Source organism: Rhipicephalus microplus, chromosome 1 (assembly GCF_043290135.1).
Source record: "Rhipicephalus microplus isolate Deutch F79 chromosome 1, USDA_Rmic, whole genome shotgun sequence".
Classification (NCBI taxonomy): Eukaryota; Metazoa; Arthropoda; class Arachnida; order Ixodida; family Ixodidae; genus Rhipicephalus; species Rhipicephalus microplus.
This window is the reverse complement of record NC_134700.1, coordinates 65,364,888-65,381,182: the sequence shown is the minus strand read 5'-3', so window position 1 is coordinate 65,381,182 and position 16,295 is coordinate 65,364,888. Positions and strand designations below refer to the sequence as shown.

General features: G+C 46.5%; 1 protein-coding gene across 3 annotated transcripts in view; it reads right to left on the bottom strand.

Moving 5' to 3' along the window:
- Window positions 1-16,295, bottom strand: part of faf (ubiquitin carboxyl-terminal hydrolase-like faf) — a 482,217-nt gene that overhangs the window by 64,099 nt on the left and 401,823 nt on the right. For all 3 annotated transcript variants that reach the window (XM_075874530.1, XM_037429964.2, XM_075874549.1), the window contains 2 exons: window positions 11,254-11,341; window positions 3,882-4,051 (listed from right to left, as the gene is read on the bottom strand). In XM_075874530.1, coding sequence (XP_075730645.1) covers window positions 3,882-4,051; window positions 11,254-11,341 — 258 coding nt within the window. The remainder of the gene's footprint in view (window positions 1-3,881; window positions 4,052-11,253; window positions 11,342-16,295) is intronic.

Sequence of the window (16,295 nt, the reverse complement as noted above, 5' to 3'; positions counted from 1 at the left end):
TATTGCCTTTGGAGGCACCCCAAGCAACAGTACAACGTCCGCTCCCAGGGCGTGGAGAGTAAAGGCTCCCGCACGCGGACGTTCACGATAAGGGGAAACCGCGAGCATGTCGCAGCTGGCGATGGCGAGCTTTGACACGCCGGTCGGGAAAAGGTCTCTTGTGGCTATGCTGCGCACTCTACGATGACCACTGGGCATGGTCGCGAGAGCTCGGGCAAACCTCGTACGCGTAGGCCTACGACAAGTGCGGCTTGGTGTTGTACAACCACTCCAAGCACTAGGCACCGCTGTTTGCTTAGCGTACGGTACCAAAGCTAGCACTCAAGTAAATACGCCTGCTGGGATGCCAAGGCCTCCAGGCAGGCTACAGTCCAGCGATTCCCAAAGAGGACGCGGACGAAGAAAACACGTGCTTACCCAGCACCGACCACTGAGAAGAGAGCGCTCCTCCCGGCACGCACGTGACTCGGCCTCCCGAGAACACGTGCCGCTCTCGCGCATGACACCATGTATTGCCACACGCTGTTGCCAGAGCAACGGGAAAGAAACAAAGGGAGCGGCCGTAGGGCAAAATGGCCGCAAAATGGTCGCAGGCGCGCCTCAGATCCCCACAGTGTATAGAACATATGTGTGCCGAAGTATAACTAACGAAAATAGGATGTTTTAAATTCACTAAATACATTCCACTTTGCCAAGCAAGTTACACTTGCATCTGCGAATAATCTAAATGATTTGACAGAATTGCGATTTCTCCAATAGGAGACTTTACGTGCTCAGGTAACGTATTAAAAGAATTACCAAAATAGACTGGTGCACACACAAACATTTCGGAAATGTTAAAGCATGTCGTTTTTTTCATTTTTTTTTTTCAGATCTTATGTACCGGTTACTTCTTAACAGTTGCCAGGCAATATGTAGTTGTATACTCTGATTTGCGTGAAATGCTGGGGTGGTCTACCGGCGCATCACAAATGATAATGTCCACTTCACGCAGGAGCACCACATAGCAGTGTGATTCGAACACAAACGCCAGAAAATCAAAATGAACTCTTTTGATCGCACACTCAGAGCGTGACTGAAGTAATAATGAACAAGCTTCGGCTTGATGATTCGGAGTCTGATCTCGCATGTCATGTCCATGTACAGGTAATCAACTGCAAGAAAAATTAATTTTTGAGGTGACTATCTTAACGGGTAGTTGCGAGCGCTACAGTATCATTGCTACTATTCTGCTCGAAAACAGAATCTGACAGCAAAAGGAATTTCCGCACACAACTTCAAGCACTTGACCTCAATAATTTTGCTGAAGTGAAGCTGCAAAATAATTGTGAGAGAAGTATGAAACTAAACGTGTCAAGTGAGCAAGTACACTGGAAGAACACACAGCGGCAGTATTCTAGGCAAGTGCATTCAAGACATTTTGCGAGATTCTATACTGCACGTGAGCGCAAGGCTTGGTACACCAGTGAGAGCACTGTCCGTAGATACGTGAATTCCTTCAATTCAAGTAACACTAGAGAAGTTGAAGCCCTCATATTTCCTAGGGAATTACCCATGAACAACTCAACATAACAATGTATAAATGGTGTCTTGCATCTCAGAATCACATGATTATGCGCCAATGAGGGTGTTGTATTCAAGCAGATGCGTGTTCTTGCTTTTCACACTTTTTAGAATACGGCTGCCATAGGCAGGAATGGAATCTATCATAGTGGTCAGCCGCGTGACACAGACCCTTTCACCCTTTTCACATTGCCTATGACTGAGCGGGGGGATTGTGCAGAAGTGAAAGTAAACTTTTTATTGTTTACTAGGAACATTACCGATTCTGTTTTTCTCATTCATCTGCAGCTTGAAAAAGCAGAAAGCGAATGCAAACAGCGGAACAGTGCCCGAAGCGAGCGCATCATTATGCAGGTGCGCCGCGGCGGGCATTGAAGAGTCCATGCCGTGACGTCGCCCAACCCTCCCACCAGGTGGCAACGCCCAAACTTCTCGGGGCTACTACTTTACCTGTGCCTGGTGAGTGCCCTCATCTAACGAGTAACTTACCGTAAATACCCACGTATAATACGGGCTTTTCCTAATATTGACCTTCTGAATTTTCGCTTCCTACTATGTGCAGATCCGAACGAAAACTTGCTCAAAAAACGAAGTTGTGCTTTAAGTTTCGGTTTCGTAACTGCCGCTTGGCTACGACTTCGTTTTGTCTATGAGTGGCTAAGGGCTTGGTTTCGCTATCTTCGCGCCCTCGCATGGCAAAAGTGAGCGCTAGTGCCATTTCTTTCTTTGTTGTTGAGTTTTTTGAGCGTGTACTTGGACAGTGGACGTGTGCACGTGTGAACACAGTGGACGTGTGAGCATTGCTGTGTTCTATGCCTCACTTCGCAAAGGTGCAACGTGCCAGGGCACTGAAACCAGTACTCGACTGCATTCAAAAGAAAGGTCATCGCAGCTATCAAGGAAATCAGCAACAGTGCGGCCGGAAAACAGTTTGGAGACACCGAGGAAAGTGTCCGTGGATTTCGACGACAAAAAAAAGTGCTTTTCGCTTGCAGCGGAAAGCGAAAAAGCTTTCGCAGTGCAAAGCAAGGGGCCTTCCCAGAGATTGAATTCGCACTGACAGAGTTCGTTCGACAGCAGCGGGCGGCGCACTTGCCAGGCAACATGGAGCATGGAGCAAGGGAGCTGGCGAGAGAAAAGGGGGAGTTGAGCTCGGACTTCAAAGCCAGCAAGCACTGGATCTACCGCTATATGTGCCGAGCCAGATTTTTCCTGCGCCGGCGAACCTCCATTTCTCAGAAGCTCCCTGAAGCCTTTGGAAGCGCTTCTCATCTCATTTCAACGCCATGTGATTACGTTGCACCACTCACAGAACTTCCAGCTGGGACAAATCGGCAACACCAATCAAACTCCAGTTTACCTGGACATGCCACTGCCTCTTACAGTTCACGAGAAGGGCTCGAAGCAGGTTAGTGTCCATACCGCGAGCAATGAAAAAAAGCGTGTCATAGTCAAGTTATCGTGCACGGCGGATGGCCACAAGCTCCCACCTTATGTCGTCTTCAAAAGCAAGACATGCCGAAAGGGGAGGAGCTACCAAAGAATGTCATCGTGAGATGTCACGATAAAGACTGGATTAATGAAGACCTCGTCCTAGACTGGTGGCCGACGTGGCCGCCATTTCTCGCTGAAGTTATCGCACTTCAGTTAATTCTGAGGCTCATCAGACATTTGGGCACAGCGTGGCGTAATTTCAGCAATTTTCATGGTTTTAGAACAGCTCAGCGCACCATTAAAGAAATGTATCAAATGGGCACCATTGGCACAGCTGTAGCACCCCCGAATTTTGAGCGATTTTCTAGGTGATCTTGCTGACTAACTCGTTTTGTTCATGCAGCTAAGTAGGTTTTCCTTTCGGTGCAATACAGAACAGGTATTACAGATGCAAAATAAATTCTTTCCAACAATCGTTAATGTTTTTTGATCTCTGCGTCCCCCTTTATTGCCATTAGTGTAATCCCTTGTACTTGGAATGTTATTGTTTTAGGCATCAGAGCAGCATAAGTAACTGTCAACTGTGGCATGGGTATTTTATAACAGCAGCATATTGGAAATAAAAAAAAATAGAAATGAATAGTTGTGTTTTCCACAGATCAGGGTAGCTTCACCAATGAAATCGCCTGGAATGCTTGTGGGTATGAATGCTTAGGATGACAGGCTTTGGTTGCTGCATCAATTGCCCTGCACAGTGTAAGTAATGCTGTTTCTCGCAAACATCGATGCATTTGTTGTAAATTTATGGCAATAACATTGCTTGTGCCATTCTGAAGATATTTCGTGTATTTGGTTAGGCACCATGGACAAAGCAGACAGTGTACCTCTGTGACTCCGTAGCAGGCGTACATGTAGAAAAAGCCGAAGTACTGGGCCACGTGGCGGCCATGTTCTGACACCTCCTTGTTGACGAGAGACAGGACAGCCACAAGCAGGTGGTCAGACAGGCTGGCAGCGTTCAGGTTGGACAGAAGGCCGGCACTTTCAACAGTGGCTGCGCAAAGGACAGGATTACTCACAACACTATGCAATATCATATTCAGTTCAAACCCATGTGCAACAGAAACTCAATGAACAAAACAAACAAATCACTATACCCTACAAATATTTAAGATGTCATTTTATTCAAGTAAAAATGTCCTTGATAGTGGAATCAGAAGGTGGGTCAAATAGCTCTTTTTTCACACGAACTTGAGATCACCTGATCCTCCTCTTCCTGTTCGCTGAGTCTGTGGCCAGTGCATTTGGCACATTGACCAAAAATGCTGAAAACATTTTCTGGGTCTTCCCATCCTCATCTCTTACCACAGGCTGCACACTTGCTGGGGTGCTGAATGAACACGACCTTTTTATCCTGCCCTCCCCTCTTCCTTTCATTAGGCGAGCTAGCAGCTTTGTTGAAAATGTGTTTTCTGCTTGAAAAAATCCTCCGCACCCGGTATCCCATGCTGCCACTTATTAGCTGCACACACCGACAACGAAGCATGCAAGGAATGGCATTTCAGCTCCGCTGATGTGAAACCCAGGGAGGAGAGAAGGATGCAGCCCGCTTTTAGTCAACGTGCACACTGCAAATCTTTATTGCTGAACTACGCGCAGGAGAAATCTCCCACCGGCACTACATTGCAGGTCGAGATCCAGTGCCTATACGGTCGAAAAAGGTTCTATCGAACCCACATATAGAAGTTTCGGGTATATCGAACTTGCAAGTTATCCCCTTGAAATTTCTTTGTAAAAGTATAGGGATTCGAGTGTTTATATCGAACGGTATTTTTACCCGCCTTCAGATATATCGAACGCCGTGCGAGTTGAAAGGTGCACTTCAGCACTTGCCTGCACTGCCCCCTTTTCCCTCACGATCTTAGCGGCAGCACGGCTCTGCGGGCGAGTTGGAAGGCGTGCTTTTGGCCCTCGCAGAAGCGCCCAGCGACCTCCGTGCGGCACCACACCTCCACCAAAACCCGAAACGCTCAAAAGGAGGTAAGGACGAGAGGTCTCAGGCTGCGCAATCTTCAGCTTGCGTAACGGCTTTTTTTTGTTTCTCTTTCTTTCATGCTTTCTCCGCATACACATCAGCTCGAAGAGCAGGAACGAAGGAGCCGACGTTCTCCTCCTTTCGCCTTTTCTTTTATTTTTTTGCTGCCATTTTGCAAGGTTTGATCAGCCAATCACAACTCGAGCCTTTTGCTGTTGCTCTCGCAGATAGCGATCACCTCGCGAGCGCTTTGCTGCTCTTGAGTTGTTGCGTCGCCTACGTACCACCACATGTGCAGCATTTCTCTTTTGCATGCGTGGTGTGCAAAGCCATTGCAGACTCTTTGAATTGTCCACTTCGCATGTAGCTATGGCCAGGGTCAAAAAGCGCAAGACCCTTGACTTTGCAACGACGTTGAAGGCTATTCAGTGTGTTGAGGCGGGTGAGAAATGTTCAACCGCCGCGAACCACTTCGAGATACAACGAAGCTCTCAGAGTACCTTGTTTAAAAATGAGGGAGATATCAAGGAAAAAGCGGCGGCGCAACAAACCTCGGGAGCATGTCATGTGCGCGCTTCTGCCCACGGGAATGTAGAAAAGGCACTCTACGCCTGGTTTTTAGAAGTGTATGTGAAAAACATTCCGGTGGATGGCCCGATGCTGATTGCCAAGGCCGAATGATTTGTCGCTGTACTCGGTGAAATAACTTCGCCGACAAGAGCGGGTGGCTTCACCGATTTCAGCAACGCTACAACATCGCTGGCAAAACCATTTCTGGCGAATGCGAAACTGTCAGCAGTCAGGACAACCAGCAGTGAATGACGAAGAAGTGGCCAGAAAGCTCAGCGAAGTTTTTACCCACGGAGAATTCAATGCCAGGTGAGACATGAAAACGGACACAGTGGTCAACTGCTTTCGCGAAGCAGGCTTTCAGACGGCAGAACTTGTGGAAACCGGTGAAGATGACGACAAGCGCATAGACGATGCTTTTTGCGAGTTGTAATAAGATCAAGACTAGCGTCTTCAACATTTCAAAAACGAAGAAGCAGACCAAGGTTAGCGATTTTTTTTTCACGCATATAAATTATTCTGTTGCGGTGTGTCTGCGAAATTAGTTGTCATTCTTGAATGCACTTATTGTAGGTGATGATCCGCTACAGGTAAGCTCTCGGGGCCTGTATTTTTTTATATTGAATTTTTCATATATCGAACCAATTTGCATATCTCCTTCGAGTTCGATATATCCGTGTTCGACTGTATATACCAGGTGACAGGTGATTGGTTGTGCAGTGCATTGTCTATCACAGGTGAAAAAGCATTTCTGTAGTCAAAGCGGCCGTTCGCTCTCTCTCACCTTGTGGCGAGCGTTGAGGCAGCAGCGAGAAAGAGCGAACTCCGTCTTGGCGAGTGAAGACAGTCTCATGCCTTCAAGCAAAGCGACTGTCCTGACAACGGCAGTCAATGCGCATTGATAAACTGAAACGCTAAGGTGCTTCCCCTCTAAAAGTGCGCATCACATAGTTTGCTCTTTGTATCGGCACTGGTCCGTGGTTTCTCCTCGTGTTGGCCCATGGTGCAAACAGTCTTGTGACTTCGGCTGCCCCATGACTCAGTAGCCCACCGACAGATCAGCCAGTCACATGAACCCGCCATAAAATGCCTGTCCATCTCGCCAATACCAGTGAACTGCTTATAACAAGCCTTCTCATCAGTCTAGTTGATGCCACTTGGCTGCCAACTATTTGGCTGCTGTCTCGATTGCGGCACATACATTTTGATAGAGGCAAAATGCTAGAGGCCAATCTTCTCTACTATTCGCTTAAGAATACTAGGTAGTTGATATGCTGAGCTCCACTACTGTGCACATTGTATAATTGTTTTGGCACGTCGAATCCCAGAAATTATTGCACCACTAGACAATGATTCTTTTTGCCTCAGCGACTGTTGGTCATCATCACACATATTCTGGTAGTGGACTTGTTTTTGTTCTTTTTCGGCTTGCGCGTATATTCTAAATGACCAAATGAGTCTATATTACAGTATGATCTCATAATACGATTATGATTATTACAAAGTTTGCAATGAAACGAATTTTAAAGTTGCTTCGGGTGGACTACATTATATGAAATACGTCGTGATTTGGTGTAACACGAACAATTTCCCCAGCCACAGCTGATGATATGAATGGGCGAATGAATGCTGCACACAAACGGCGCAATGTGGCTTGTCCGTGGGAGGAAGGCCCGCTCACACTTGGCCTTGAAGGAAATGGACGCGGCAAAACTCCCGGAAATTTCCCTTGCTTTGCCGCCTAAGTGGCTGGAAAACTACGCCTTAGGCCGACAAAAAAAAAAAAAAAAAAAAAAAAAAAAAAAAAAAAACCATCCAGGAACAATTTTTCCGCCACGCAATAGCAGATCATTTTTTCATGGCTTTATCTACACCGGCTCCACTAGCTCTAAAACCATGTGATGTAAACAACGAAACGCAAATTCAACAATGGCGACAAAGGCGTTGGCCGCATCGGCGGTGGCTCGAGTTGGTGCAATCGTGAACAACCCGCACAGCACGACAAAGCTCATGGGCTCGCTGTGAACACCAAAAGTAGAAGGCACAGCAGCGAGTCCACATGCCCAAACGTGTCTCGCTTTTGCACTTCCAGCTGAATCCGTTGTCGCCGCTGCGTCCGCTCGTGTCGTTTCTGCTGGCACATCTCTAGAAACAACGTGTGTACAGGTGTAAACTTGCACGCATAACCAGAACTCTGTATGAATGGAAATAGGCAAAATGAAATAGATCCTCAAAGCAGCGAACCTGCCTCCGCACCCCTCTAGTTGTCGCTCTCCTTGACCGTTCTTGTTATGCACTCCTCCGTCATTCTTCCCCCAGCTAATCTGAGCATCTCGAATTGCCAGACGAGACCAGTGTTTTCACACTGCCACCGATGTTTCAAAGACCGGGTGGCCATTTAGTCACCCCTCAGTTTTTGATCGCTGGCTTTGTTGTTAACGTCCCCGGCCTAGACTGACCAGACCATTTGCCAACAGAGTCAGCCACCGATTGTACCTGATCGTCTGCGTCTTGTCTGGATCGGGGTCATATCGTTACAGGAGACGTGCGTACGCTATGCCACCGACTTAGATAATTTGTGGTTCGTTCCATGCTTAGGACCTGTTCTCGCTCACTTTGCATTTGGCTCAGCAAGTCCTCCGCATACGTACGAAAGCGTAGAAACGGCTGTTACACAAAACGAATTGCGAATTATCAAAGTCGGTGAGGCCGCACAAACCTACCAGCACCACATACGATTCTTTGACCTCTGTGCGCGCAGGCCATTCCTAAGTTTTTATACATGTGAGTTGTGAGTTTCGTGGACCTTCTAAGCAAGCAACTCGACCTGCCTTATTTCCGCGTATCTTGATTTTTAAAGTCGCCTTCCCGCCGTATCCTCCCCTCTCTTCACTCTATCGCACCTGCTTGCGCTTCCATCGCAAGTCCGCTCTTTTTTCCTTATCACAAATCTTTTGCCAGTCTTCACTGCTCTGCGACACCAGCCACACTGGCTCAGTTTCGTTTCTTGACCAGAAACAGGCCCAGAGCAGTTCCATGCATTCTGGCTTGAGTGTCGCGTGTGTTAAATCTTGTTCGCTGTTGGTGCGCGTGTGTGGTCAGAATGGCAGATAGGAGGCCTTCCGCGCCTTTGCCTGCCGCTCGACAAAACGTGGAAAATGTGACCGCTTGGCTAGAGCCTAATCTGCTGACGCATTGTGGAGCGCTTGCTCATAGGTTTAAACATCTGGCAGCCAACTTTCCCCTTCAGGCGTCCTGGTACAGTTAAACCTGGATATAACGAAATTAATAAATTCCCCAAAAAATTCGTTATAAAGAAAATATCGTTATATGCAGGTTCAGCACGGAAATTTGAAAATAAAAGCACAACTTAAACAAAAGAGGGGCTGAGGCAATAACCCAAAACACTTATTTAGTGGTAAAGAACTGCATTGTTATTGTGATAGCAACTATATGGAGACTCTCGGCAGGTTTTTGCCATTGTCGCCATGTTCCATAACTAGTCTAGATTGCTAACACACCCCCACCCTTCATAAGCTTTACGAGCGAGTAAAAGCAGATGAGCGCTGCTGAAGAAAAGACCAAATGAGTCAGCCCATCTCTATTGCCTGGAAGGCACATAAGATAACATCCCCGCCAGCTAGAACTACCGTCAATTGCTCAGGAAGCAACTCATCTTGAACAAGCATGAAAAAACGCGAAGAGGGGGAGCGAGGGGAGCCCCAGGTCATTCGAGTAGCAACATTGAACTTTGATTTTAAGGACGCATTTGCAATCGCTGGCATGCGTGCTATCTTGGCAAGCATCAGCGTGCTTTAAACGTCAAGAGACTGTATAAAAAGAGGACTTCTCCCTAAAGTGGACGTGTTTTCTCACACCAGCATTTTGCAGGAGTTCTAGGATATCAGATCTAAAAGGTTGACTGCCAACCTTACTTCGCATAACATTACAATTTTTTGCTATCACTTTCATGCACTGCGTTCAACACGCCGCCGTGTTGTTACCAGACCTAATGTGCTAATTGTGAAGGCTATGATCTCACGAACTCGCGGCGTGGCGCAAGACAGAAGCGCGAATTGGCCTCAGAAGATCTGTTGTGACTGCGATCTTGAAGAGTTTCCATCAGCGCCTAATCTGACATCTCTTCAGTAACGACGTGGTTGTCCACATTAAAAAAAGGTAAAAAAATATACAAAGCCGAGCATTGTCCGAAGCCATACCATGCACACTGATATGCACGAGCGCATGGCTTTGAAAACGAAGAGCAAATAACACGGACACAGACACAGATACCGTGGAAAACTATTCGGTAAAGCGCCCTCCATATCCAGCGCAGCCTCACATATGTGATGCTGACTAAAAGCGTGGCACTGCCAACGCATTTTCTTCTTTGTTTGTAGGGAGGAGGGCACATAAAATGGCAGCAACATCGGCTCGTGGGGCGAAGGCCCATTTGCATGCCCTGTGCTCCCCTACGCACAGTAACTAGCGCTCGCTCTTACCTGGTGTCCCGTGTGCATCGCTGCCGCTTCATGCTTCCTCAACAGTGGGGCACCCGCGGAAGATGCATGCTCATACAAAAATGTCAAAATCCGGGGCGAAATTTCTAGACAATTTCTAGAAAGAGGAAAATTCGTTATGTCAAGGTTGTCCCCCACTGTTACTTTGTCACATAGAGGTCGCAAATGTAAGTGCTTTTATGAAGCAACAACAGGGAATAAAAAAAAATTCGTTATATCGAGGAATTCGTTATATAGAGATTTGCTATAAGCAGGTTTAACTGTATTCAGCAATGGAGACAGCGAAGGTTTTATGGGCGGCAGTGACGGCAACATGTATTGAAACTGTTTTCGCGAGCCCACTTCATTGACATTGGGCCCGATGCCGAGCCTGAAGTTTTTGAACAGGACCACTCCGGCTGCAATTTGTGGCAATGCGTCTTCAACTCCGACATGGGAGAGCGGGCGGAATATCTATTGCAATAATTTCATTTCGGCCGATAATGATGCTGACACTGTATGACCGTGCACGGATGAAGGCATTGTGAATGAAGTGTGCGGCAAGAGCGATTTGGAGGAATAGGATGACGATGATGATACTTTGGAGCAAGCCACAAGTGTGCTTGTAGCAATTTGATCCATTAATAGCCTCGGGCAGCTTGTATATGCCACAGGCCTCGGTCAAAAGCACACTGCCGAACTACATAAACTCGAGGCCATCCTTATTGCTTCTGCTCTTCGAAAAATGTGCATCAAGAACTTCCTTGCCAAAAAATATTGTGTTTTCACTGGCAACTTTTTTTTTTAAAGCTGTGTTTCATTTACTACGAACTTCAGGATACAGGGAGAGGATGCGGCGTCACGTTCGGGTTTGTTATTAGCGGACTCGACTGTACTTGTGTTGAGGAAAGCTTCCATTATTGTTTCAGTTGTAACACAGCATTCACGTCAGTTGTTCCCTTAGTTCGCGTTCTCTTCACGTCTTCACTATTTCACACCTGTCACCACGTACGATTACCGAAATTTGTGGTTTTAGCCAGAACATGGGTGCTTGTTTTCTCCTCCTCTGTGCAGGGGAGGCGACTCCGAAGCTCATACAGTACAAATTGGTGTTGAACTTGGGAGTTTAAGTAGGAAGAAGGAATGACTCACCCGATATGGGGCATAATGGTGTGTAGGGGCCATCCCTTGCCGAGGTGTGTGCCAGGAATACCACAATCTTGGCAAAAGCACTGCGAACCTGCACAGATTCACTACTGCTGCATTTACGGTGTAGTAAAGTAAAAAAAAAAAAACAGAGCTCACGTTAGCCATGCCTAAACTGGGTGAGAAGTTGGGAGAGCCTCTTAAACGGCCACTCACCAGGCCCCACGTCGAAGTTGTTGTGTGTTCGATGAGGAGCATTATGCTACAAAATTTTTTCGATCCATTAATTACGAGCTGAAAAAACTTTCTTTGAAGCGGCGCGAAACAAGGATGAGAGGAGGCGAGCTCGAAACCCTTGCCGCTCCCCCGTGTAGCCTTCGCAAGCCAAATCTCTTCCCTACCCTATCCGGCATCCGACCAAGAGATCACGTGGGCATGACGTGCCTGAACAAGCCCAGCCCTCATGCACGTGAATGGCGTTTTTTTTTTTTACCAGCATTATTTTGTGGTTTACTGCCTGTTTCTGCGGGATGGTTGGGAAATGCTGGCTTAGAAACAGTAGAATAGATGAGCACAATGAGTGCGTGAACTGAATGCCTGCGAATGCGTATACTTTCGCTTCCACGGCTGTCGTCTGCTCAATGCGCTGACCGCGGAGACACAAACGCATGCGAAACACCAGCACATTAGTCCCACATCTCGTTGCAATTCATGCAAAAAAAATGAAAAAACAATGTGCACATTCCCTTATTGCGTCTCATTATTTATCTCAAGTTTTATTAATCTCTTCAAGCACAAATTACATAAACTATGCATGTTGTGTGAAATAATTTTTGCCATGTCACGTCGGAGCACAGTCGTCGACGTAGACGACCAACATCACTGCACTGTTGTGTACGTAGGGCCATTTATACGTGCACGTCATGCCCTCATTCTCTGGGCGTGCGCCCGCAGAAGAAAAGAGGAGCAGCGTTCATCTTCAAATTCGACCCATTTCCGCGGCGTGTAGCATCCATCTACGCATTGCGCTTTTCAGCTCGAAATTGTCAAACCTGGTCACTGGTCCTTTAAGAAGAACCGTGTCCTGGGCTCAGTGCTAGTCATGAGTGTGCAAGCGAGAGCACTTCAATGCTCTTTTCTTCTCGGCTACTTTTTGTTTAGCGTGGTTCTTGTGCTGAAGCTTCGCATACCAAAAATCCTATTGTGATAGCAATATAGCACTTCAGCCTTTATTGTACATGAAAAAATCATGGTCAAACCAGACTGAGTTGATGCTTGGTGGCCGTATATATTACTTACGAGGCTACCAATTCTTGTCCCGCTTAGTAACAATCTTGGGTGAGTAATATATGCTTACGCAAAGGCATGGGCAGATGATGACCAAACCTACGCTGCTTATAAAAACTCTGTGCAGTGACATCATCATCTCACTGCAGTACGCGGGCACTAACCGATGAAGGCACATTTTTCTGTACCACTGTGTAGGAATGCATAGTTGACCCGAGACCAACAAAACAAAAACAACAATAGAATTAAAAGCACTTAATTTACATAGTACTCACAGAATCATGATAATGATCACATAATGATGACAGCACAGCACAGCTGTCTGGTGCACGGCACGATCATGGTGTTGCCTATCAAAAGCTTTAGTGTAGTGCTGTTCTTCACACACAGCCAAGCAGACAACACAAGATACTTATTGAAAGAAGGTCCCCATAAATTGCACTGTAAAGTTAGTTTGTGGCATTACATTTGTTCTTTTCTGATGCTTATGCGGAACCACACTGCTGCAACAGTACAAAAGTTGGAACCATTGATCGAATGGTCTGTGTTGTTACTGAAAAGGCGGAACATCATTTGCTGTACATTGGGGCTTCAGTGAGATAAGGGCTGCAATCAACTTGTATGGAACAAAAATTTATCACAGCAGACACTACTAACTGACAAGCATATGACAATCCACTTGAGCTTAAGAGGGAACGTGGCTTTGGGATCGCAAAAAATGGCAAAAAAAAAAATTAATTTCTTGAAAATCAAGATTTTAGTTCTAAAACCCTTTTTCTATCATATTCCAAAACATTTACACTGAAAACCACACAGAAGTGCTTCGGAAAATTTGTTTCACCATCCTTGGTAGCGAACTTTTTTTTGAAGTTGTGAGGAAATAGTGAATTTCAAAAGGCTATAGTTTCACAATAGAGAGGCCGGGAGCCTGCTTCTTGGGCTCATCGGAAAGAGCATTTCCATAAGTTCAAGTTTCCCGCCTCAGCTGGCTTCTTAGTTTAAAAACAGGTGCACAAAAAGCAAATGTTTGAAGGTCTTTTCAAGGCCCCTGATTGGCTGGCTGTGGCCGCCATGTTGCCTCAGCTCACCTCGCCATTGGCCCGATGCTCGCTACGGGAGATCATCGTCTGCCGCTTGTGCATCGCGAGGACATGGCTCTCGAAAATCGCTACTTCGTGACCTGTTCACGGCTTGGTGATCACTTAGGATATAATTACACTTCAATTAGGAGCTGTGCGCGGATGCGCGATCAAATTATTAGGAGCGCGACACATCATTAGAGTCCTCTTTAGGCCTAACTCCGCTGACGGCGAGACTGCGGACAAGAATCACACGCCAGCACACTCGTGGTGACGTGCTTCTTCGCAAGCAACGAAGCACGTCACTCGCTAGCTCCTCAGAACCGAGAATGGGCATTTTACGCATTGGCAACAGACTTCACAGCATTTTACGCATCGGCAACGGACCCCACAGTCAAGCTCACCACCCCCCTCCCTCGCCTCTACTGCTAGGATTGCTCGGAACAGCGGCCAGAAGTTTTGCGCGTCGTCACTCGAAAATGCAATACCAAGTGCAGTGTGTACTGATTTTTTTGTCATCGTAGCTACACTTTTCGCACATCATCACTGAATGCCGCCGCCAAGAGCATCAGGCGCTGGCTGCATTGTCCACGGTCATATAGAGTGCATTGCGCCAGGAAGTCCTTTTTTTTTTTTTTCCATTTTACTTTCTGTTGCTCACCTGAATTTCCCCCCATAAAGACTACCATAATGTTCGTTGCGCAGAATCCCCGCTGTTAGTCACTGCAAGAGTTTGTCTTAACAGAAGAGGGCTGTTACACAGTTCATCTTAAGCAGATTGTTTTTAGCATTGAGTTTATGGGAAACCGAACAAACACGCCCGCATTGTTCGTCTTAAGGGGGGACACTGTATTTGAGACGAAATGCCAGATATTTTCAAGTGTTTATCAAGAAAATTCACAGTGTGATTGAGTTTTAGATGCTGATTTCAAAAATGTAATTACTGTTAATCTAAACCAAATAGTTTTTGAGATATTCTAAAATTATTTACCTATTGTTTGCCAGTATTATGACACAAGAAATTTGTATTGCACAGCTACTATTGGCACATGACTGTGTACTAATGAACATAAGCTTCACAACGGTAGGAGTGCTTTTTCGATTTAATAATTTTAGCTAGGTTTGTCGCACCTTGCATTTCAGTGTTGCAGACACACCCACTTTGTGTTCCATTTCCTGGCAAAAATAAAATTTTTTGAAGATCTCAATTGAAAATTCACACCTACCATTGTGTAAACTAAAGATACAGCTACATGTCACAACAAAAATGACAGTCCTAGCAGCTCTGGAGGCAGAGATATCTGACAAGTTTGCAACTGCAGCGAAATTTGAATCCTAAGAAATCATGCAAAAACACAAGTCCACTTTGCGCAGACAGTAGCATGGAAAAGTCGCTTATTTACAATGATTTGAAAACTCATCTTCTTCAGTAGGCACCAAGCATGTCGTCCTTCTGTTTTGTGTCACCTAAATGGCGTTTTTTCAATGCCCGTTGCATGTTTTCCGTAGAGGCACACTTGCGAGCTGATGTGGTCGCCGTGTGCTCGTCTGCCGACTAGGCCGCTGATCAGTTCGGTGACGCTTATGTGCGACAAATGTGCGTGCATAATCCGCGATCCGTCGTATAATAAAGCAGTTTTCCGGCTTGTCCAGATTGAGTTGTTGATGTCACAGACCGAACTCATGCACTCACTCATCAATTTCAAGGCTCCAAGAGCAGCAAGGTGTTAGTTTCCTTTTCACTTAAGATTGCCAGATTTTCGAGTGAAGGCCGCGTTGCAATATGTTCATTGTTGCAGACGCGTCGTTACAAGCACTCTACCTGTTGCCAGTAGCCTCCATTGCCCGGGGGCGAGCACGTTCACCGCAAACGGATAGATTTTATGTTGTTTGCCGACGCGCAGCGAACTCCCCTCTGACGACCAGTCAGGCAGTTCACGTCAGACGGGGGGAACCCGCGGCATCGGCACGTTTAGCAATAAGACTGCGCTTCTGTTTCATCGCTGCAAAGATTGTTATCTCTCGTAGCTTCACTTCTGTTTTTTTACTTATCGTCCTGTAACTGTTGAGACTTTAAAACACTGCCGCTTTCAGCGACGTTGTCGACGACCGACGGGCTCGTACAGGAGTTATGCCTACACCAGTGATTCGGCGACCGCCGTTGAACGCCACGAGTTTGCTATACTCCCTGTCCAGAATGATAGCAGGGCTCTTTCTGAAGTTCACAGCGAACGAACAATCGCCGCACCCACTTCACAAACTAGTGTGGCGAGGAACTTGTTTACTGCGACAGGCAGTCAACAGCACCATGACAAAATGGTGCATGTCCATGCGCGTCACGACGAAGAAGCAGGCGCCGAAAACGCCACTTGGCTAATCGGGTGCCTAGGTTCTGTCACGTGCCCCAAGCAGCCAATAGAATCGTGCGGTGGTGCTTCTCGATGACAGGTTTTTGCTGAAAAACCAATGGGCAAGGCCAGCCACTCGTGGTGGGAAATTGAAGATGAAGAACAACCCTTCCAAACGAGACCAAGATGACCACGATAGCTGGTGTGTAACGACAACAGTTCGTCGTGGAAAAAACGCGACTTTAGCATCTATTTGTGCTCAGATTTATCTCACAGGGGTGTTATAAATTGATTTTGTGCCCGAAATAATGACCCAAAAAGCTAGAAACTTCTC